This window comes from Fistularia commersonii, chromosome 21, assembly GCF_037954325.1.
Source record: "Fistularia commersonii isolate RoL2024-O1a breed Wild chromosome 21, RoL_Fcom_v1.0, whole genome shotgun sequence".
In the NCBI taxonomy this organism is placed as follows: Eukaryota; Metazoa; Chordata; class Actinopteri; order Syngnathiformes; family Fistulariidae; genus Fistularia; species Fistularia commersonii.
Window position 1 is genome coordinate 12,778,000 of NC_141304.1, and position 23,640 is coordinate 12,801,639.

The window sequence follows — 23,640 nt, forward strand, 5'->3', positions numbered from 1 at the left end:
CCGTCCCTTAAACAATTCCTAGCGTTTCAACGGTCCTCGCGTTCGCCCCAGTTGCTAGTGTTCCTCCGGATCTCTTAATTGGTTTTGCATTTTCAGTTTAAAGGTGAAAGGCAATAGCAAGCCGTATGGGAAAGGCATTCCCATGCCGGGTAAAGTGACGGCCTGCCTCAGATGGTTGGACAAGATCTTTCAAATTCATTTGAATACAGGCTACCGGTTTGGAATAAGCACAATAGCCAACGCCGAATGCCGAGCTTGATTCGTTTTGTCACGTTTACATTAGCCGTATATCGACCAAAACACAGCATCTGGCTTTGTGACCGGGTAAAGTGACGGCCTGCATCAGATTGTTTGACAAGATCTTTCAAATTCATTTGAATACAGGCTACCGGTTTCGGAATAAGCACAATGGCTATCGCCGAATTCCAAGCTTGATATACACTGCTCAAAAAAATAAAGGGAACTCTTAAAAAACACATCCTAGATCTAAATGAATGAAATATTCTTATGAAATACTTTGCTCTTTACACAGTTGAATGTGCTGACAACAAAATCACACAAAAATGATCAATGGAAATCAATTGTATCAACCCATGGAGGTCTGGATTAGGAATCACACTCAAAATTAAAGTGTAAAAACAAACTCCAGGCTGATCCAACTTTGATGTAATGTCCTTAAAACAAGTCAAAATGAATCTGTGTTGCTTCCTGAGTGGACACTATGATTTCACAGAAGTGTGATTGACTTGGAGTTACATTGTGTTGTTCAAGTGTTCCCTTTATTTTTTTGAGCAGTATATTTTGTCGTGTTCCCATTAGCCCTCTGTTGACCAAAACACAGCATCTGGCTGTGTGACCGCGACTCGCCCGCCCTCTCGCACATTAAATTTTCGAAGATAATTAACATACACACTCGCTGTTACCAATGTCAAACTCAAGTCAAGGATGTCCTTCCGCCGGTGCCGACGTGATCGTCAAAACCAAAAGGCGTAAGCCTGGCGGCGCGCCGGCAGCTGCTCGAGTGTCGTCTTTGACGGCAACCTGAGAACATACCGGGGGTCTGTTTGGTTTGGAGTGTATCACCAGAATGTGATCCTTCTCCTTGCAGCTCCGGAGGAGTGAAGTGCAGAATCCTGGCGGTTGATGGATAAAGTGTGTGTGTGTGTGTGTGAGGGGGGGTGGGGGTGGAAGGTGGCAGGAAACGAGAGGGAGAGAGGGTGTGGTTGGGAAAGTGTTAAAGGGTGGAGAGTCCCGCCTGGGCAGGGAGACGGACGCGCACGGTCGAGCTGTGCACGTCGTACAGAATGCTCAGACAATGAAGAGGTGTGAGAGAAAAAAAAAACACAAGAGGAGCGGAATCGAGAGAACGTCAGCGGAGGCTGCTGAAGTGAGAGGCTGCAGAATGCAAGAGCTTCTTTGATTGGTGAGTCAGGGATCTCTGAGTTCAACCGCATCAGCATGTATCCATGCGTCCAAAAATGTCAGATACTGCCATCTGGCTGCGGATAGAGGAGGGTGAACGCGTCGTCCACATCCATCGCGGGTCTAGATGTTGCTGACGGTACCTTGTCGGGGAAAGAGGTGCATCGCTGTGGCTTCATTTGAAATGATTGCGACGTTGATGTTTGCCGGTTGGCTCAAGTGGTTTGACAAGATTCCAATACACGTTGCTCTCGTTTTGAACGTTTCCTGTAGTCAGTAGGTCAGTGGGCGCCGGGAGTCGGTTCCCTCGGCTTCAAGCTTTGGAGACCATGTGTTTTTTTTTTTTAAACGTGGGAGCAAAAGTTTGTTGTCTTTTTTTTTATTTATTTTTTTATTTTGTTCGCCATCTGTGTGCGTAAGTGTCGAGGACGCCAGTCAAGTAAGTGTGAAACCCAGATAACAGGAAGCTCGGTGACGGCACTTCAGAGGCCACGGTCGTAGGTGTGAACTGCCCACACAGCAGTCTTCGTTTACGTAAATGGCTTTATCTGTAGCGGGGCATTGTCTGCTCAACAGATGTCTTTATTGACCTGTAAGATTTACTTGAGAGCTTTCTTTGTAAATAATTTGGAAGTCCTCAAGTCAAAGGAATCTCGTGGGCCAGATTAGAACCTACAGGATCCCAATAAACCTGTTACGAGATAAGATTATACTTTAACTGTTTTGCAGAGAACTGCAGTGTTAAAAGCTGCAGAGAAAATGATAGATGTACCATTAGATAAAAACACAACTCTAGGAGAATATTAACATACTAAATGAATACCCCAAATTAGCAGGTAAGCCTGCACATGTACATTTATATATAATATCGGATTTTTGAGCTTGTCATATCAGCAGCCCATTTAAATCAGTGCTGACTAGAGTGGAGATATTTAATTTTTATCTTTTTTATTTTTTCCCATATATCCTGTGATTTGAATGAACTATCAGAAATACAGAAAAAAAAATCATTGTCGCTTCCAAGAAAAACATCTCTGTCCGCTGTCCTTTAACGCTCTCATTTCAGAAACAGTTTTTTTTTGTCTCCGTCCCGTATTACCACCCCGGTTGCAAAAAAATAGGCCTCTGACGGCCCGACATCTTTGTCCACCTTCTGCCAGGAGACTCTAGCGAGTTAGACGATATTCATCACTCGGTGCGACCCTTCGCCCCCCGCCAGAGTGACCTGTCCTACACTGGGACAGCCCTCATACCACCGGCCACCACGGAGAGCACTCAGCAGACCAACTCTCACCTGAGCCATCCTCCCCCAGAGGACCCGCTGGGACCTCTGCCTGACAACTGGGAGATGGCCTACACCGAGAACGGAGAGGTCTACTTCATAGAGTAGGTATCCTTTGCTTTGTATCGAAGGTCGCCATGCGCTGCTTTTGTACCATCGGAGCCAACATTTCAATGGAAAACACCAATATGGCACCAACAAGAGTTTAGACTCTATGGAAATGGAAAAACATCAATCCGTTTGTCGTTCCATTGCTCTACCTGTGCGGTAAACTCTGACTAGGAACCTGTGGTTTGTCTGGTTCTCAGTCTAAATCCTCTCGTCTTGGCAACTGGACTTGAATTTTTTCACTTGAAGACGTTTCTCCCTTCATCCGAGATGTTCAGAACTGAAGAAGCATCTCGACGAGAGGTGAAACGTTTTCGAGTCCGGTTGCCTTAATAAGAAGATTTCAGCAAGAATCCGCCATAGTTTTGACTGTTTATTATAACCGTACGCTTTACTGTTAATTCGCACTCCGTTATTATTTTGTTCATTTCATGTCACCATTGGATTGTGAGAAAACGCCCTCTCGATTCCTCTGCGTGTCCGCTAAATGCGGTAAAATGGGCGATAAAGCCGACAGCGGAACACGTGTGTTTGCAGCTTTCCGTGAACATTCGGTGAAAAAAGAGTCTCGTGTAAAAATCGCTCCGCGTTATTGCGCGGACAGTTTCGATGAAAGGAGTTTCCTGATCCACGCACATCTCCTGTCGACGGTTTAGCAGGACTGTCGACTCCAACCGAACACGACAAAGTCTTTATCTTTGCAGCTTGAATGGGCGTCAGTATGACAAATGTCATATTACGATTATTTCCGTTGTTCTCGTATGAAGAATTGGGGAAAAACATTTGCAGATGTTTCACACTCATTATTTAATAATTCCAATTCACTCTGTAATTTTCCTGTCAACATCGTAGAAGCCGTAAAAACATGCCAGATGGAAAGGACGAGGTCGGTCCCGCTATTTCCGTCAGCTCAGAGTAATTAAGTGTGTTTTCTATCCAGCCACAATACAAAGACCACCTCTTGGATAGACCCTCGGTGCCTGGACAAGCCTCAGAAGCCCCTGGAAGAATGTGAAGATGACGGTATGTCGGCGTTCGCGTGCGTCACCGCCGCTCCGAGACCCAACACGAGAACGTACGAGTGTCCTTCACCGCCGCTGACAAAACCTCGTTTAAACATGAAATGTTATTGTCTGGTGGATTTTATCCGAGGCGCTTGTGCCAAAGTAGCTGTTCCTGCAGTTACCCTTAGGTGACACTGTTGGGTAAAAAAAAAAAAAAAAAAAAAAGGAAAGACTTCACTGCTTTCTTTAAGCCGTCTATTGAAGTTAAATATCCTCTAGTTTTACAAAATACACAGTCTAACCGAGTGGGTCGACGGCTTCTTCGACCCTCGCGGCTCACACACACCCGCTCCCTTTTAAAATGAAGGTTACCTTTGTGCAAACATACGCCGTTGTTTGCATTCTGAGTGTTTTTTTATCGTCGCTGACATCATTTTTGGGCCGAATCAAATCAGCCCGTTAACTAATCAACCTGCTGCCGGGCGTCACAAAAACATTTTTTTGCACCGCCGGCATCTCTACCTTCCACTCTCTTCCGTGCAATATTTATATTTATATCATATTAATATGTTCTCCAGGACACCTTATCAATTCATTTTTACTATCCACATCATGTTCACTATGTATATTGTATTCCATTGTGTATATAAAATGCACAGTCTTAGTTTATTTTGTATTTTTATACTTACTTGCATATTCTTCATATTACAATTTGCTTTCTACCCTATAATGCCACTGTGACAATTGAATTTCCCCATTTTGGGATAAACAAAGTCGATCTTATCTCATGTCCGTGGCCTCCAAGCACTTGCGTAACTTAGTTATTGTTAAGGAACATTTGGTGGCCCACAGATCCGTCTTGGTGGTCCAGCTTTGATAAACTCTCGCCATCCAGTGGCCAGATGGCGCTACTACATCTGACAACCCACTAATTTCACTTTCTTCCCCCCGCTGGCCTTCCCTCCCTCCCTCGCTTTCCGGGACCTCAATGCGCTGCTCCACCGCCGAGCAGAAGGGGTCCATACGGAGGAGCTGGACAATGACCTCGGTATGTATATTTCAAACTTTTCTCCCGCGCGCACGCTTTTCATCGCCGCCATCTCCGGCAGCGTGGCCGCCACGGCTCCGCGGCACATTTGATTTATGATAGCAATTGAAAATGTAGCTGAGTTGGGACGCCGTCGCACCGGGAGCGAGGATCCAACACCACATCCTTGCAAAATGACATGACTACACAGTTGCTAACACACACACACACACACACACACAGTGTGTCATTTGACAGTTGGTGGGAAATGACTCTTAATGATCTAAAAATGAGACGTTTTGCCACCCCTGCCGCCGCCGACTCCCGACCTTACCTCGCCTACCCTCTTGCGTGACTTTGACTTTTCGGCAAACACACTCCGTGCGCGATTAGAAAGCTGGCCTTTCCACGTCGCCGTCAACATTATCGCATTCCTCACGCCGAGCAAACTCACACACACACACAGGAAGCAGCAGCAGCAGGCTGTTGTTTCACACATAAGAGACCGCGGCTGATTTGAGGACGATAGTTATGATGATGACTTCCTAATGAGTGTCTGTCTGAGTCAGACGGCAACAGGCTTTTTTTTTTTTTCCCCTTCCTGAGACCCATCAAGCAGGCTAACAAGCCAATCGGACGCCGCCACCCGTGCCGTAGAGCTGAGATTATGGGCCGGCAATAAATGATGTCACACTGTGACGATCGTGACCGGATGACATTTGCTCCTAAACACCCGCAAACGGCTTATGTTGAGCCGGAAAAGTATCGGATAGCGTCCCACCGGTGACGTAATATGTGTTTGAAATTAGTTCATAAGGATTGGTCTCTGGAGGTTCACAGTCACCCGGGTCATTCTTGTCGAAATCTTCTTGTCTCGGCGACCGGACTTCAAGAGTGCCGCGAAAGACGATCAGAACATCGGTCATTGGCGAGGCCGGTTAGGAAAAGATGTGTTACTGGCAATCTGGTGGGTATTAGTCTTGTTAACAGCTCCCATTGTTAAGCATCTAATTCTGCTCCCACGTAATAATCGTCAGATCAGATGAGTCCCCTGTCCGTAACGCCGCTCCTCGCAGGATGAGCGCGTTCAATAATCATCGATCGGTACAATCCAATACAGGTGGGTGAAGAAACGTAATTATCTCCGGTTCTCCCGAGAAGAACCAGACGCCGGCTTTTTGCTAGCGACGGCGGCGGCGGCGGTGGTTCTCCCGCCTCGACCCGTGCACGGCGAAGAATCGGTCCCGGCGCTGGATCAGGAGAAGATGAGAAAACTCAAAACGCACAATTCATTCAGTCGGTCCATTGCTTTGAAAGGGCGACGTGGGATCCAGCTGAACCAAAAGTGGAATTGATTGACTCAATAATACGATTTCCATTTTAGTCCCTTATTTAATTCAAGCAAATATTTCTGCCGAGTCACGATTAGATATTTCGATGGTGCCGTCGAACGTCACGCTCTATTGATTCAGCGTGTTGTTGTTGTTTTTTTTTGAGCTTGTTGAGGTTACGATCCCTGCGTTTTTCCTCTTCTGCACGTCAAAGGACTCAAGAGTTGGGATTGTTGTGTCACCACAAAAGATACGCGCACAAATAATCCCTCCGAAGCTTAAGCGTTGCAGTGTGAAAACGAATGGGTGATTACAATTTTCCCCCGGCTGACATGTCGCCGCTTTCCATTTAGAGTCAGCGTTATTAACCGCCGAATGCGAATGAGGTCCCTCTCCCGTCTCATCGAGCCGACACTCGGGGCGCAGCCCGAACAACGACTTTTTCACCTCGCGTCGCCTTTTCCCTGTTTTTTTCATCGCCCGTGTTGAGCTGCTATGAACGCGTGGGCTCAGAATATGGCCCGAAAATTACACCTGAGTGCAGATTCATCACGGTGTCACTATCAATCTGTGCCTCCCGAGCCATCTGCTCCGCAATGATGGTACGGAAACCGCTGTTCAGCTTAAAGAGAAGCCTCTTAGACGATCATAATTAGCGATGACTCAAATATCGCGCAGTGTTTAATTGTCATTTAATGGTATGTAAATGATAAACCCCGCCGAACCCAGTTATTGGAAAAACCCGTGTCGGTCGCCGATCGAAAACCTTTGACATTGTCGGCGCAGAGGCCGGCCAGTAATCGATACCGCCGGTAATCGGAGCACGTAACCAAACCAGACAACTCCGCCGGAGAAAATAGGATCTGGCAGCGTCTGTTGAAGTAGCGCAGGATCCCACGGTCTGGGAATTGAAAGCCGCCCAAGGGGGACCGATCATATTCATATCGACGCCTAATCAGCGTTAATCGCAGACGACGCCTCTCAGATTGCGCCCGTTCCCGTATGGCTGCGTGAACAGCTGCTTTCAATGAACGCCTTCTCCGATGACATTCCTGAGGTCCGCCGAGGGGCGATCTCGAGTTCTCCAGACCGCTGCTTACAATGTAGCGCACCAAGTGTTTTGTGTTAAGACGTAGAAACCGAGTTGAACAAATGCATACGGAAATAGCGATTAGGAAGCGTTTGGACGTCGTCTGTAGACATCTTCTTATCAACTCGACTGGGATTTCTTCACTTGGGGACCTGTGGGGAGTTTAACTGCCAGGGTTTTGGGCGGGTCATTGTTATGGTGGCTCATTAATTACATGGAGTTGATCGGCAGAAACTAGGCTGAAGGTGGTTGTTATGCTAATGGCGGTGTCGTTCATTTGGGACAAAGGAGCAACTTTTTTGGGATTAGCTGGATTGGAATGTGAAAAGGTGAAAGCGAAACAAAGGAGTGAAACCTGTTGGATCACATGCGGAAGTTGCCTGGGGCTGGTTCTGGTTGTTTGTAGGGTGCAGGCCTGGTCCGTAAGTGCTCACCCATCTTGGTATTTTATTTTCGCTTCATTTTTTTAAATATATATTTATATATTTTTTATATATTTTTTTATATTTTTTATATATTTTATATATATATATATATATATATATATATATATATATATATATATATATATATATATATATATATATATATGTTGTGTGTGTATATATATATATATATGTTGTATATATATATATATATATTAAATTATATATTTATATTTATTTATTTATTTTTATAAAATATAAAAATATTTGGTATTTTATGACATACCGTATTTTCACGACTATAAGGCGCACATAAAAGTCTTGGATTTTCTTCAAAATGTGCAGTGTGCCCTATAGTGCAGTGCGCCCTGTGTGTGTTGTTGTTGTAAGGCGGACGTAGTAGGAAACACCATGTGAACATTAAAGGGGGAAGTGTGGGCGTTGATTGTATAAAAAAAGAACAGGTATGTGCGTAAAGCTGATCATCGTTGTTTTAACAACCCTGAAAACATCGGTGACAAACACATCCAGCCCGGCCACGTCACCAACATGGACGAGGTGCCGCTCACTTTCGACATCCCGGTGAAACACCCTGTAGCGATACGCACGACGGGGCAAGAAAAGCCTTCAAGGAGAGCCCAGTTTCACTAAGAGCGGAAGGCAGCGCCGGGCGAGTTACGCCACACTTTGCGAATAGATTGTAGATGCTCGGGCTAACGCGTCTGCCGGCGCTGTCGTTCGAGCTTTCGCAAAAGCCGGCATAATTTCCGAGGAGCCGCGCGGCACGGAAAGCGACTCTGACAGTGAAGAAAGTGAACCTGGCATGTTTGATGGAGATTTAGCGCAGCTAATCAGAAACAGAGAATGAGGACTTCGATGGGTTCGATCGATGACGATTACCGGTAAAAAATGTGAATAACAAACTCAGTTTTGCTCCCGCTCTATTTTTAAATACGCAAGCTTGTATGCTTGTGTGTGTGTTGTTGTTGTAAGGCGGATGTAGTCGAGGACACCATGAGAACATTAAGGGGGGAAGTGTGGGCGTGGATTGTATATAAAACCCGCGCCTTATAATCAGGTGCGCCTTATGTGTGAGTTATAGACAGTAATGGCTCACATAACTGAGACTGCGCCTTTTAGTACGGTGCGCCTTATGGTCGTGAAAATACGGTAATATGTTTGTTAAGGTTGTGTCTGAGGCTCCCTCCTTTGTTCAGAGAAGTTTTTTTTTTTTTTGGTCAAAGATGGCTTCTTTGACTCCTCTCTTGAACCATCTGTCTTTTCTGGCCAGAATGCGGACATTGCTGTCTTCAAGAGAATGACCCTTGTCCTTCAGGTGTAGGTGGACTGTGAGGTCCTGTCCTGAAGTGCTGCCTATCCTGTGTCGGGCCATCTGTTTGTTGTTCGGCCTCCCCAATGTCGACGTCATTGCAATCCTCTGCACAAGTGACGCCGCACACCACATCCTCCATCTCATGCCTGGGTGTTTTGTCCTTGGGGTGCATCGGTTTTTGTCTCAGGGTGTTGTCGGGTTTGAAATGCACCGGTATATAATCTTTGCCGAACACCCTTCGGAGTTTCTCCGAAACACCAGCGATATACGGTATGACGATGTTCTTTCGTTTGTCGTTGTTTTACTCCTGTTCTACGTTCCCAGTTTCTGATTTGGCGAAGGCTCAATTAGGGTAGCCACAGGATCTCAGGGTTTTCCTGATGTGTTGTACCTCTGTCTTGCTGCCTTTGGCGGTTGATGGGATGTTCTTTGCCCGGCGGTGTAGCGTTCTGAGAGTTTGGACGTGCACATATTTCCCCTTTACCCTCCCCTACATTTCATCGGCATGTCCATCCACCACACCTTTCCCTCACCTACTTTCATCCCGACTCGAGGGCGGGTTTCGCTCGAGTCTTATCGGATGTGTGGAGATGCCAGCTGCGGGAGGGAACGAGGCCATGACTCCGCAAACTGACTGACTGAATGACTGACACGCATGAAACTAAACAAAAAGGAAAAAAAGGTCCTCCTTCCTCAACAACCTCCTAATCGACCTCTCTGTCTCCTTTCAATCTGTTGCAGAACTTCCGCCGGGATGGGAGAAAATCGACGATCCGGTGTACGGGGTCTACTATGTCGAGTAAGTGACGTTGCGGGGCGGCGTGGAAGGACGTTTTCACGATGCAAAGGCTGACGCTGCACTCGGAGCATGTAAAGAGAAAGAAAGAGAGAGAGAATTATCATCTCAAGACGTTATTAAGCGTGACGGTGCCAGACTCGCCCCCTGCTAGTTTGCGTCCTGGAAATGTAGGCCATTTTGTTTGCGTTGTTATCAATGCGTTGGACTAAGATGGTATGTTCGCTTCTCATCTTCTGGAAGACCTTCAAGCCCGGGCGTTATTACCAAACGCTCGATGTCGTTAAAATATTTGCGCAATATGCATTATTCAGCATTTCCCTCCGTTTCATGTGTAATTTGTTGCCAGCGAGGAGTGATATCTCAAGTGCCGCGAGAATCCGATGTGACGGGGTGAATCCGCCGACAAAGTGGTCGACGAATCTCGGTCGAATTTTAAAAAACGCAAACAGGAAATCCAGCAGTTTGTATTAATCGAAACGTTTCACCGTGTCTCCCCTCCGTTCTTAAATCCTTTCTATCCAACACCTTGTCTTCCCGTCCCGTGTATCTCCTCCCTTCTCCGCCACGTTTTCCCCCCTCTCCTCCACCACCTGTTCTTGAATTCTCGTCCTTCACCGCTTGTCCCGAAAAACCTCCCTCTGATCCTCTTTTGCTTTGCCCTCCCCGAAGTCATATCAACAGAAAGACCCAGTACGAAAACCCGGTGCTGGAGGCTAAGAGGCGCAGGCAGCTGGAACAGCAGCAGCCTCAGCCGCAAAGCCAGCAGCCGCCCGAAGGTGAGCGCTACATCCGAGGTTTGTTCAAGAGCCCCAACCGGGGCATCATTTTCTTTCTTCCTCTTCATGTGTGTATGACTTTGTGTGTGTCTTAAATCCAATATAAGCCAGAGTTGCTTTCAATGTCGCCTGCTACTTGTGTATGATTTGCTAAGCACACTTCCATAAAGGCATAACTATTATTTCAATTAGTTTTTTTTTTTTTTCCGTTTCAAAATGTTGCTGTTGAATATTCAGTCACTGCAATAACCTGCAAGCTTTTTCTCCCCCCAAAGGTGAACGTACGGTCGGTAAATCCGGGAGTCAATGCCGCGTCGCCAAATGTTTATATCTCATAACGCAAACCATTCTTCTAGACGCCGAACCCGACCTGGAGTGACCCGTTTTTGCGTTTTGACATCCGCGGAGAGATTGCCGTAATTTCCTGACTATTGAGCGCGCCTCGATGTAAGCCGCACCGGCTAGCCGATCGCTATCTCGGGCTTCCTCCTGCGCACCAAAACCGTCAAAGTCGTCTTCTTCGGCGTCGGAGTTGAACGGACTCAGAATTTCCCGGTCATTTCGTCGGTTCCGATGTGACGAGGATAAACGTTTTAGCGGCGTGAAGCTCCTCAGCGTCCCCCACCCAAAGTTCATATATTAGCCGCATCGTTGTTTACGTGAAAAAAGTCGCGGCTTATCGTCCGGAAATTGCAGTAGATGTAAATGCACTCCGGCCCCCGTCTCGCTTTATCTTCTAGTTATTGGGCAGGAGTCCTTAAATCGACCCGATTCCGCGCTAACTCCGGCCGAATCCAAAACTTCAGCCCGTCGCTTCATCCGCCGTGCTTTGCTTTACACTCGTAAACTGTAAAAAAGACCCTAGTTACGCCACCGAGGTGATCGATCAGACTGCGACGTTACGGAAAAAATGCCTTTCCCTCTGTTTTCACATCCTCCTGTTCAATAGGGAGCCGTGATACGGTCTGGAGCTTCATGAATTGTGGATGACCTGTTTAATCTGAGCGTTCGAGTCCCATCGCGACTCAGCGGGGAGCCGTGAAACTGTAGATTAGATAAGGCTTGTGTAATCTCTTTATGGGGAGTTTGCGCAAATTGAAACGATCGCACGTACCGCCGAACGCGGTCGTTTCCCGGAAACCTTTTGTGTAGTCGTCGTTCTGGAAACGGGGGGCGGCTCTGTGCCCGTTTGGACCCCATCGAGAGAACCTGTGCCTCTTGCCGTTCCAGAATGGATCGAGGACTCCACGTTGGCAGGGGCCCCGCTGGCCAGCTACGCTGCCAACCACCAGGAGACCTACAGGGACCCTCAGACAGGGCCCCCGGCGGCCAGCGCTATGGGACAAAAACGTAAGTTCTACAGGAGAACATGGTATACTGTTGTTTCTAGTCCGTCTTAGGCTACCCATACACCAGAAGATGAAGGCAATCTAGCTCTTTGAGTTTTTTGTCCAGTCTCAGACTAAGGTTTTACCAAGCCAGTGAAAGTGACAGTTTCACTTTTTTACAAGACTACAACTACATTCTTTCAGCAATTTTTTTTCCCCACCATGCAATGTTTTCACCGCAGAGTCTCTGCTATTTCAGTCCATCGCTTTTCCTTCCTCACTCGGTCGTGGGACGTCGGAGATTTTGCATCGTACAAGCCGGGTTGTTCTGCCCACGGCTCCGCCATCCTCTTTCCGGACGCTCCATATTGATCAGGATGTCCTTCGTCGTTCCCGTTCGTCCGTACCGCTCACAGATACCGTCAACACCGCCAGTACCGCTCTAGTGATTGTTTGTCTACCAGTTTTCCGGTTTTTGTGCGAGTTCATCTATTGGTTGTTGATTGTGTTACATCAGCGGAAAAGCTGATCTGAAACAGCTCAGATTACCACCTTATCCTCAGCGTTCAAGATGACGGGAATGCAGTAAAACTCGAATGTGAAAGTCTTTTGGCAAAAGCCCGGCATTACTCGCCGTTCCAACAAGGTTCAACAAGGTTACATTAAAGATGCAACCGTCATCACAAAGTCAATTTGAGTGTACAAGTCTTGGGTAACTGTTAAATGTTAATTTATTTTGTATTTTTACCACTTTGTCCGTTATTGTTATATTTTTATTGTTTCTTTTCAATCTTTTTGTTTATGTATATATATATATATATATATATATATATATATATATATATATATATATACCATAATTTCCGGGCGATAAGCTGCGACTTTTTTCACATAAACAACAATGCGGCTACTATATGGACTTTTTTTTGGGTGGGGGACGCTAACAAGCTTCACGCTGCTAAAACGTTTATCCTCATCACATCGGACTGATGAAATGACCGGAAATCACGGTGTATATATATATATAGATATATATACACCGTAATTTCCGGACGATAAGCCGCAACTTTTTTCATGTAAAAAACGCTGCGGCTAATATGTGGACTTTTTTGCGGGGGGGGCTAATAAGCTTAGTCCGGAAATTACGGTATGTATATGTATGTATGTCTAAGTTAATGGATTTTTTTTTTTCATTGTTTTAGTATTTGATTCGTATTTTATTTCCCCTCATAAGAGTATTTTCCAGTATAGGAAAATTCTAAGTAATATTGGAGATAAGCGCGTAAAAGCTGTATTTACTGGGCACTTGCCAAGGGTATCTCTTGGTTCCCCTTGACTGCTTAGTCGTATGTTCCGGTTGTTACGGCCTCGTATCTCCAACCTTTAATTTTACTTCTGAAAATCACTGTCTAATCGAGCCGTCTCGGCCTCAGCTTTGCCCCTCCCCTCTTCCTTCCCCCCTTCGTGTGCGGGTTCTCATGATGAAGGATCTGTTTTCAATTATCATTGCGGCCGCTCTCTCTGCATCTGTGTCATCGCCCAATTCTGAAATGTAAAATCGAATTAGAAATGTGCCTCGGCCTTAGTATTTTCTGTCATGTGTTATCTCAGCTTTACGAGTCTCCTAGACCCCCGTAATGGTCAGTAAACTGGATCAAATCACAGCCTATTTTTTTTGTTGGTGTTTTTTTTATTTATTTTTTTTTTATATAAAAATTATATATTTTATATCCTTTTTTTTTTATATATAAATATATATATATATATATATATACACGGCTCTGCTGCAAACATGTGCAGTCACAATGTCTCGCTGTGCTGAGCGTTTGATTCTCCCGGTGGGCGACACCTTTCACAGCGGCCTCCCTGCCGGCAGCTTGTCTTAATTGGGACGAGCACGGTGGAGAATTAACCAGCTCGCCCGGTCTTATCGTCACACACCGCTCCGTCACACGCCTTCCCCTTTCACCCGATCGATCCATTCACTCCCATTCACCGTCGTGATGGATTTTGCTTTTTTTTTTTTTTTTTTTTTTTTTTTAAAACAGCTTCGGTTCAGGCGCTGGTTCTTTTCCATCTTACAACCCAAGGCCTTGACATCATGTTGGGAAAAAGGTGTATTTGTGAGGCTCGGTATGGCACGCGGATAAAGACGGAGGTCTGATTTAAAACCCTTTGAAAGGCGATATGCATGGGTACGCGTGCGCACAGGCACCTGGCCGGTAACTGACTCCAAAGGTATTTGCGTTTATTTTTTCAACGCGTGAGCGGTAACGCTATGACAACTCAACATTGCTCCGCGGGTTATAGCGCTAGACGTGGTCTTCATTTCTCTCCGCAAGCTTTGCTTAGGTCACCCGGTTTGAGCTTTGTTCGCTCAGCTGTCAACTGTCTACCGATGTGCTTCTCCATTTCTAACTTTTGCAACGTGTAAGAAAGTCAATACAGTCATTGGCTCCGTCTTTTAAACGACCAAGATGTTTGCTTTGCTACCGCCTCGGCCAAACAAAAGAACTGAATCCCATTTGAGACGCCAGAACTGGCAATAACTTAGAGAGGAAACATAAAGGATCCCCTAGCCGGCGCAATTTCAACGTGATTAACTCTGAATTTTCACTGACTTTCACTTGACTATTACTTATCCTGCTCTCGGGTCCTCGCAGAGTAATAGTTAATCGCGGGGAACAATTTGTGTTTTAAAATTATAGCAGTCAAGCGTAGCACTACGGCGAGTGCCAGACCCCGAATCCGATATCAGAGGGCCTAAAGATTCTTCAGTGGCTTAGCCGACATGCAAACAGAACCCTCCAGCAATTAGGTTTGAACTGTTTGAGGGCCTGTGTTTGATTAATCAGAGGGTAATTATCCGCGTTTTTTTTTTTTTACGTTTTTTTTTTTCAGGAGGAAAGCCTTTCTTTACCCGTAACCGATCCGAGCTGAAGGGGACCTTCATTAATACCAAGCTGAAAAAGAGCCGCAGAGGTTTCGGTTTCACCGTGGTGGGAGGGGACGAGCCGGACGAGTTCCTGCAGATCAAGAGTTTGGTCCTCGACGGTCCGGCTGCACTCGACGGCAAGATGGAGACAGGTCGGTCACACTGCATCGATCCTGTTGTAATTAGACTCACCGTTTTATTGCGTACGAGTAAAGAACTGTATTTGTTTTCCCCTGAATACTTGGTTTCCTCTAAGGTGATGTGATTGTGAGTGTCAATGACACGTGCGTGCTCGGCTACACGCACGCCCAAGTGGTGAAGATCTTCCAGTCCATCCCGATAGGCTCAATGGTGAACTTGGAGCTGTGTCGTGGCTACCCGCTGCCCTTTGACCCCGATGACCCCAACACAAGCCTGGTGACATCTGTCGCCATTCTCGACAACAAAGAGCCCATCATCGTGAACGGCCAGGAAGCGCCCAACAACTACGATTCGCCGTCTTCCCACGGCAGTCAGAACAACAACAACGGTTCGACCAATGACGGCGCGCCCCTGAACGGCCTCCCGCGGCCCCACAGCCCCTCCGCGGAGGTCGCCTCCGACACCTCTTCCCAACACGGCTACCCCAGCGACGTGGTCACCCTGGCCTCGTCCATCGCTACGCAACCGGAGCTCATCACCGTGCACATGGAGAAAGGAGACAAGGGCTTCGGCTTCACCATCGCCGACAGTCTAGGAGGCGGAGGGCAGAGAGTAAAACAGATCGTGGACTATCCCCGCTGCCGCGGCCTCAAGGAGGGCGACATCATCGTAGAAGTCAACAAAAGAAACGTGCAGAGCATGTCTCACAACCAGGTTGTCGACCTGCTCAGCAAGTGTCCCAAAGGCAGTGAAGTCACCATGCTTGTGCAAAGAGGTGAGTGCACGCTTTTGGTGTCCTAGCGTTCCCCACGTAAGTCTTAGCCATCGACAGACCGCCGATGACGACGTGCGTTCGTCGGGGAGAGCTTGGAGTGTTTGTTTTGAAATGCGTGGTTATGATATTATGAATGCGTTGGAATGGAAAGGAGCCAGAGAGGAGGAAACGTGGAATAGGAAGACGCTCTGTCTTCTGGGATGACACATGACTGGTCGTTTTCAGGAGCTTTGTGTATTTCCACGCAAGGATGAACCCCTTTAAAGATGCCGGCAAATGTGCCCGAGCACCTTTTTTGTCTACACGTCTGGATCCGTGGAGCCTGAAGTTGCTGTTAACACACACGCACACACACACACACACATCCAGTGTCGGTCGGCGAAGGCCTGCGAAGATGGCAATTCAGCGGTGCTCGGCCAGCTTTTGTCACGGGCTCTGATTGTAAATTACTGTCGCGCAGGGGCACTAAATGGAAACAAAGCAGCTGTGAACAGAGGATGAAGCTGAAATGAATGAATTTTGGTATTTTACCTCCAATCCCTCCAGACTTACAGACCCCCAGAGCTCTGCTGAAGGCATTGTGTGATACAAGTAATTGGGCCATTTTCCTCTGTCAGGTTGTCCATGGGTTGCTTTGGGCCTTATTAATTCAACTAAGATATTTGTCCGTGTGTGTGTGTGTGCGTGTGTGTGTGTGTGTGTGTGCTTACACAGCTTATCCTGTCTGTTGGCTGAAGTGTCCTGAACTGTCAATAGCACTCACGCAGATGAAGTGGGCACCTTTTCATCATTTGGTCCACTTTCAATCAAGCACAATTTAAGATAAGATAAGATAAGAACAACTTTATTAATCCCGAAGGAAATTGTTGTGCCAGAGTTACAGAAAAAAATAACAGTAATAAATAATAAAAAGAAAAGGCAGAATTAGAAATAAAATAAACTATAAACTATAAAGTGTCTCAGTGAAACTATAAAGTGCCTTAGTAAACAAGTGATAAAACTATAAGTGTCTTAGTAACAAGTGAGGTAAGGAGTGCACGATAGTATGATAAAGGAAAAATTGTTGTGTACTGTTATGAAATGAAATATTGCACAGTTCTGAATATTGCACAGTGAAATGAAATATTGCACAGTTTTTGTTTTTTTTAGGTTAAAGATAGGTTTTTATGGTTGCCGGCGGCTGAATGGCTGAACGGCTGAATTTCGACTCGGTCTGAACCTGGTCACAGTTCCCCCTTCACATTTTGCAAGTTTTAAGAAGGCCGCGAGACCCGAGAGCATTTAGCGACACCGTTTTTTCGTGATAGCCCGTGGCTTTATGGGGATGTCAGTAAAATGGAGGACAGCGTAAGACAAGCTGCGTTTCTGCAGAAACTCTCATTAGCGACCACATGTACAACACCTTGGGATGAATAAGAAAAAGCCTTCCTGGAAAACACCTGCTGGCATTTTCTTTGGGTGTTTTATGAATAACAGTCCAGTGAGCAGGGAGAAATAGAAGGGTGGGGGAATATCCAAACCAATTTCATATATTATACCAGACTCTGCCTGTGTGATCTATACAGATTAATAATACAGAAGCTCACTGCGTTTTTTTTTTTCCCACTTTGAAATACCAACTACGGGGTAGAGCGTGATTTAAAGACTCTCTGAAGAAGATATTGGCTCACGACAATGCAAGTTATTGCTGAGCCAGAATACCAGAGAGAGAAAATAAAGCAAAAAATGGAAAGGTGCAGTGTATTTGCTTTTTGGTTTAATATCACCCTGTATAAAAACTGATAATTTGGCCATTCGGTTCACAAGAAGCTGCTTTTGTCCTACACCTCTTTAATATGACAGAAAAATACAAGTCGGACTCATCATCTGCACACCCCTTTTTTTGATTTTTTTAAAGTTAATAATACATTTTTTTTTGTTACTAAATAGATAATTTATAATAATAATAACAATGATAAATAGGATATTGTTGATATTATTATTATTAAGGTTTATTGGAGGTCTGGCTTTGTCAGAAATGTATAACTTCAGCTATAATAATAACAACAACAATAATAATAATAATGATAACATAATTGTTATCATTCCTCAGCTTTATTGGAGGTTGAGCTTTGTCAGAAATATATAACCTCAGCTATAATAATAACAATAATAATAATCATCATCATGTAATTATATAATAATAATAATAATATTTTTTTATTATTATTCAATATTATCATTGTTACGCTTTATTGGAGGTCGCGCTTTGTCAGAAATGTATAACTTCACCTATAATAATAATAATAATAATACAAATATTATTATTATCATTCCAAAGCTTTATTGGACATTCAGCTTTGTCACAAATACACTTAATCTATAATAATAATAATGATAATAATAATAATAACAATTATTATTATTATTATTATATTTTTTATTATTATCATTATTATAAAGTTTTCATTCATTCATTTACCCATCATTTACACCGCCTATCAGGGTCCCGGGGCTGCCATCGTGCGAGGGTCAGGGTTCACCCTGCACCCGAGATTAACCATCATTCACTCACTCATCCACGCGCTTTGTGCGTAACAGCTTTTATTTTATGTCCGAGGGAGTTATTCCCTCCAAAGTTATACATTTCTGACAAAGCCCGACCTCCAGTAAAGCTTATTCTACACGCACTTAATGCAGTTTCACTCCACTCGTCTTGGAATGCACCGTGCCGACGGTGCGCTCGCTTCCTCCTTTCCTGTGTCACTGCGAGTCCGCGCTCATTCAGAGGCACGTATGCAAAACAGAGATGGTTTCACAATAAAGTAGCGCTCTGGAAATGGCGTCTTAATGACTCGGCTGCGCTCTCCTCACCGCGCTCTCCTCGCCGCGCTCTTCGCCAGCAGGCCCGAGTCACGCCGGCCTCTTAATTGGGGTCCTGATGTCAACTAAGCTCATCATATATATACGTCTTTTTCTCTCTCATGTCGTCTTGTACTTTCGCTCGCCTTCCATTCATCTCGGGTTGAACCGGCGCCGATGAGCAAACATGCCTTCTGCGCGCGCGCCGGCGTGCACTTAGAGCGCATCAAACATGAAACGCCTCACATCCAATTATAGATTTGAGGCAAAAGATCTCAGCAAAGGCTTAATTGGTGGAGAAACATCACTCTTCCACCCCCCCGGCCCAGTTCCTGTAGCTATTCCCCCATCGCGAGATGTACGTTCCCACCCATTTGCCTGCATGAAGATGGGAGCCAATCCCAGAGGGGCGCCGACGCCTCCATACGTGCTGGATACGGCAACCGTGCGCAACCGTACGTGCGCCCTCTCCCCCTCCCTTTACTCCCATTGTCTGTTTCACACCGTCGAGTGTGAGCGTAGATCAGCCTGCGACGCTGCCAATGAAAATATCTAGCATGTGTTTGTGCTCGGCACCGGCCAAGAGTGTGATGAATGATCCGGGAGACGGAAAAAAAAAAAAAAAAAAAAAAACGTGAACACTCGGAGCGACCTCGCCGGGTTCTTATTTAATCTGCTCGGTCTGGTTAATGGACACGGAGGATACAGGGGTCGGCTTTTAAAGCGCACAGAACATTCCGGTGCTACAAGATGAGCCGCCTTGAAACACGGCAGCCCGTGATTTATAACTTCAATCAGGACTCTGTTTGGTGATACGTTTTTATTTATGTAATCTAATTAAGCCGCTTTAATGAGCAAATTTCTCCTGCCTATTTCCCTGCATGTCCTCAGATGCCTCGATTATTCACTAACCCCCCCTTTTCTTGTCAAGGTATAAATATATTTTTTTTTTCTCCCGCATTGATTGATGCGTGCAGGTGTTGGATGCTGCATTTTGCCATAACACACCTGCTTTGCTGCCTTTTGTCAGCAAATACTAATTTTGGCATTGACTTATTTTTAAGTGCATCATCTCAACAGCCCCCGCAAGTCGATCATTCAATTTTATAAACAGACTTTTTTTTTTTTTTTTTTTTTTTTTTTTGTCTTCCCGTCTTCTCGTGAGACCAAGCCGCCGCCGCGAGGAACACGACGTCATTTGCGCTCTGTTGAAGCCAATCGGTTGTGGAGCAATAAGAGCGAGGTTGAGAGGCCGGTTTGGATGATGTCATTGGTAGGATCACAGGGAAGATGAAGCAATGCACACACACACACACACACACACAAACACACACCAACAGATTCATGAGTCATCAATCAGCGGTGACACACTCGTCCCCATTGGGCATTCAGGGCCTTGCACCGGCAAAATAAGAGATGGACCTTTTCTCCCCTCCCACGGAGCCGATATTGCAAATTCGAGAACCAACTCAAAAGGGTTTTGCTAACGTCACTGCAATTTTATGAACGCCCCTCCCTTCCTCCCCTCCGCCATGATCGGTTAGCTGGATGTCTTCTTTAAATAAATGAATAGCCGATCCGCTTAAGACAACAGCGTGAGCTTATATGCACGGTACTCCGAGGTACGCTTACCAGGGAAGGCGTTTCGACACGTATCGCACAAGAGGGTGTATTTCTTCCTGTTTATGTGTGTTTATTTCCCCCCTTCCATCGCCGTTTGAAAGGAATTCATTGTACCCTTGAAGACAGACAGGAGTTTAAGATGTGTGTTACGTTTGCCCGGGCTGGATGCGGGCCCTAAAGAATCTGAAAAGCGGATCATTGCCACTCAAGCTCCCTCCTATCGGCATAATGGCAGCCAAGTGCACCGGTAGCTCGTAAATGCCTCCTGTCAAAAAGCACTTCACGATCATTGTTATTTGAGGATGCGCACAGGCAGACGCAATGTCCACCACCGGCGGGCGTGCACGTCCGCGGAGCTGGCATAGCCCGGGACAGGCCGGCGCGCGCCCGTTCGGAAAAAAGATAAACGTTGATGACTGGTCCCCTGCACAGATCAAGGCAGGAAATCAATTCGCTGAATGGGAGAACGCCTTGTATTTTTTTGCCCATTTTGCATTAAAAAATTCCGCTGACTTACGCGTTCCGGTGGCACCGTAACGAACGGCATGGCGGCGGCGGCGGCGGCGGAGAGGAATGATGGAGGAGCGGCAGAACCCGCTTCCCAGCGCCGTTTTTCGGGTCACGAGAGTGAATCACAGCGTTGCACCGGGGGCAAGGAGAGCCTTTCGCAATCCTCGTCGTGTTTACACCGCCATAGATACCGGATGAATCGTGAATCTTTTTGTTACCATGACGATACGCTGCAGATAATCTACAGCCAGGTCCCTCGGGTGTGTAGATGTGTGCGATGGGAGGGATTTCTCCCCCCTCTTTATTTAAAGGCCACGTGAGGCACAGTGTGGGAGGGAAACATGAAACATGACCTTCCTCTCTGGAGGAATGTGTGAAGAATATCCCATAATTTAATTGTCCGTATTCATTTATTTTTCTTCGAGGTCACCGCAGGTAGCGAGGCCTCCCCCCCCCCCCATCCTGAATGTCGCACCGGAGGTGATATACAGCTGTGAACCAACCGGCTGTCACAGGTGTACGTGCACACAGCTGATGTGCAGTCACTGTACAGCGGAGAACGCCTCGCCACAACAACCGTTGCTTGGATACCGTTTTGTCAGTCCCCCCCCCCCCCCGCTGTCATCGCGCACTCTCTTTCGCCATGGCGACACACGGACCCGGCTGTTGGAAGCCATCACTCCCACCTGATATCCAGACGGCGCGCACGTTTACGGGAAGCGCAGTCTGCATTTAGCGATTGTTTCCTCGCTCTCGGTGGTTCCTGGATGTTGATGGAACCTGCAGTGGAGCCGGTGGTGTTGTGTTGCTCTCCGGTCTTGGATATTATTGATTTGTAAACATCTCAGCTCAAAATGTCTTATTTTGACAAATTAGAAACAAAATCCACTGACCTACTTGGCTTCATCAAGACTTATATCAGTCTAGCGTCTGTTGTAGAAATGAGGCTTTAGGCTTTAGCTAACTATTGAAAGTAAATGGTGTTTTTTTGTTTTTGTTTTTTTTCTAAATACATGCTAGTGCAAAACAAGCACAATTTAATTACCGTCATTTCCGGACTTTTGAGCGCACCTCAATATGAGCCGCACCGGCTAGCCGATTGCTAACTCGGGCTTCCTCCTGCGCGCTAAAACAGTCAAAGTCGTCTTCTTCGGTGTCGGAGTTGAACGGACTCAGAATTTCCCGGTCATTTCATCGGTCCAATGTGACGAGGAGAAATGTTTTAGCGGCGGGAAGCTCGTTAGCCCCCCCCAAAAAAGTCCATATATTAGCCGCGGCGTTGTTTACGTGAAATTACGGGATTTCAAGTTTACCAGTGTCCTCATATGTCAGAATCCACCGCACCTTTTTACCATCAGAGCGTCAAACTCTCCCCGGCTCCCAGCGGCGACGGCAACTCAGAGCAACTGTCGTTCCGGTTTCGTCGACACGCGTGTTCCGTCTCGGGGCGTCGCGCCCTCGCGCTCGAGTTGAATTGCCACGTAGAAAATCAAAGAAAACATCGAAGTCGACAGTCGAACGCGTTAAAAAAAAACCACGGAGACCCGATGCGACCGGATTACCGGCGAGGTCGGTTTTTATCGTCAACTCCGCGTCTGGTGGAAGATCCGGCAGCGTCCCGAGATGATTTGACGGGCAACATCAGCAAATGGATTTGCGGCACAGAAACGAGGGATCGTGAAAACGACCGAGCCGGAACTTGACTGACGGCGCTCTTCGCCCGGGGAGAATACATCATGATTGACGGCGCGCTTCTGCATCTGCATCTGCATCCGCGTGTGTTTAACGGCATCGCCGCATCCGCCCAAATGAATGATCCTTATTGATCGGTGGGAGGGAAAGGTTAGAAAGGGAAACGGAGAGAGATGAAGGGGAGGAGGGAAAAGGTTAGGAGAGGAAGGGGGGGGTTGAAAAAAGAAAGGGGGGGAGGAAAAAAAAAAGCTGCAGACGTGACACAATTGGAGCTGTCAGTTGTGAATGAACCCAGATTTCTGAGAGATGAAGAACACCACCGTGCATTGGCGTGTGTGTGTGTGTGTGTTTGTGTTGGCTTATTTGCACGTCTTTAAGATCTCCTCCTCTCGTTTCCTCAAAGGAGAAGGTTCGCCCCAGCCTCGCCACACGTGTTCCACACCGCCTCAAAATGAAATTTTTGTAGCGCCGATCGCTCGGATGCAACGCGGTGAATATCATAGGGGTGAATAGACTCGGGGATAAAAATAAAAAAAAAAAAAAGCTTCACGTCTTTGTTTCGTTCCCTCTCTTGTAATCATCTCCGTTACTTCGCCCAACTGCTGCCGTGCACAGCTGACGGAGGGGGGGGGGGGTTTAAAGAGAACATATCTGGCTCCATCAAGGCTTTGTCGAATCTCTGTCAGCCGCCCGGCTTTCTTTGTGTGCTTTTCTGTGATGATATTTCTGGTCACTGATCATTCATGCAGAGACCTCACTGTCATACTTAAAGCACACTTCCATTTGTATTACGAGAGGCCTACAAAGAAGTCTGTCGGGTGTGTGTGTGTGTGTGTGTGTGTGTGCATGGCTGCATGGGTGTTTACTAGCATGTGGGGGCGTGTGGGAGACTGAGAGAGAGAGAGAGGAACAGAAAGAGGGAGGGTGATGATGCTGAAGGAAGAAATGGGAGGGAGGATAGTGTGTGTGTGTGCTGAGGTGAGAGAGGGAGAGAAGGGGGAGAAAAAAAGGAAAAGGCAGCAGGGAAGGGAGAGACGAGGAGGAGGAAGAGTCGAGCGCCTATAGATGCTGGAGCCTTCGACGGCGGAGCGCGGTGCTCGGCGGACGCAGGAAGATGGTCTCAGTAAGAGGGGAACTGACGGTTGCCTATAATTTAATGTTCAATATCTTGGACTCCTTCTCCATGGGTAATACCACG

At 46.5% G+C, this 23,640-nt stretch overlaps 1 protein-coding gene across 23 annotated transcripts in view; it reads left to right on the top strand.

The window, feature by feature from the left end:
* magi1b (membrane associated guanylate kinase, WW and PDZ domain containing 1b) overlaps nucleotides 1-23,640 on the top strand; it is a 139,972-nt gene that overhangs the window by 90,822 nt on the left and 25,510 nt on the right. For 14 of the 23 annotated variants that reach the window (XM_086167940.1, XM_086167944.1, XM_086167942.1 and 11 more), the window contains 8 exons: nucleotides 2,583-2,808; nucleotides 3,753-3,835; nucleotides 4,829-4,864; nucleotides 9,764-9,821; nucleotides 10,491-10,615; nucleotides 11,828-11,947; nucleotides 14,827-15,012; nucleotides 15,117-15,776. In XM_086167940.1, coding sequence (XP_086024066.1) covers nucleotides 2,583-2,808; nucleotides 3,753-3,835; nucleotides 4,829-4,864; nucleotides 9,764-9,821; nucleotides 10,491-10,615; nucleotides 11,828-11,947; nucleotides 14,827-15,012; nucleotides 15,117-15,776 — 1,494 coding nt within the window. The remainder of the gene's footprint in view (nucleotides 1-2,582; nucleotides 2,809-3,752; nucleotides 3,836-4,828; nucleotides 4,865-9,763; nucleotides 9,822-10,490; nucleotides 10,616-11,827; nucleotides 11,948-14,826; nucleotides 15,013-15,116; nucleotides 15,777-23,640) is intronic. The other 9 variants (XM_086167943.1, XM_086167951.1, XM_086167952.1 and 6 more) reach the window with 1 other exon arrangement.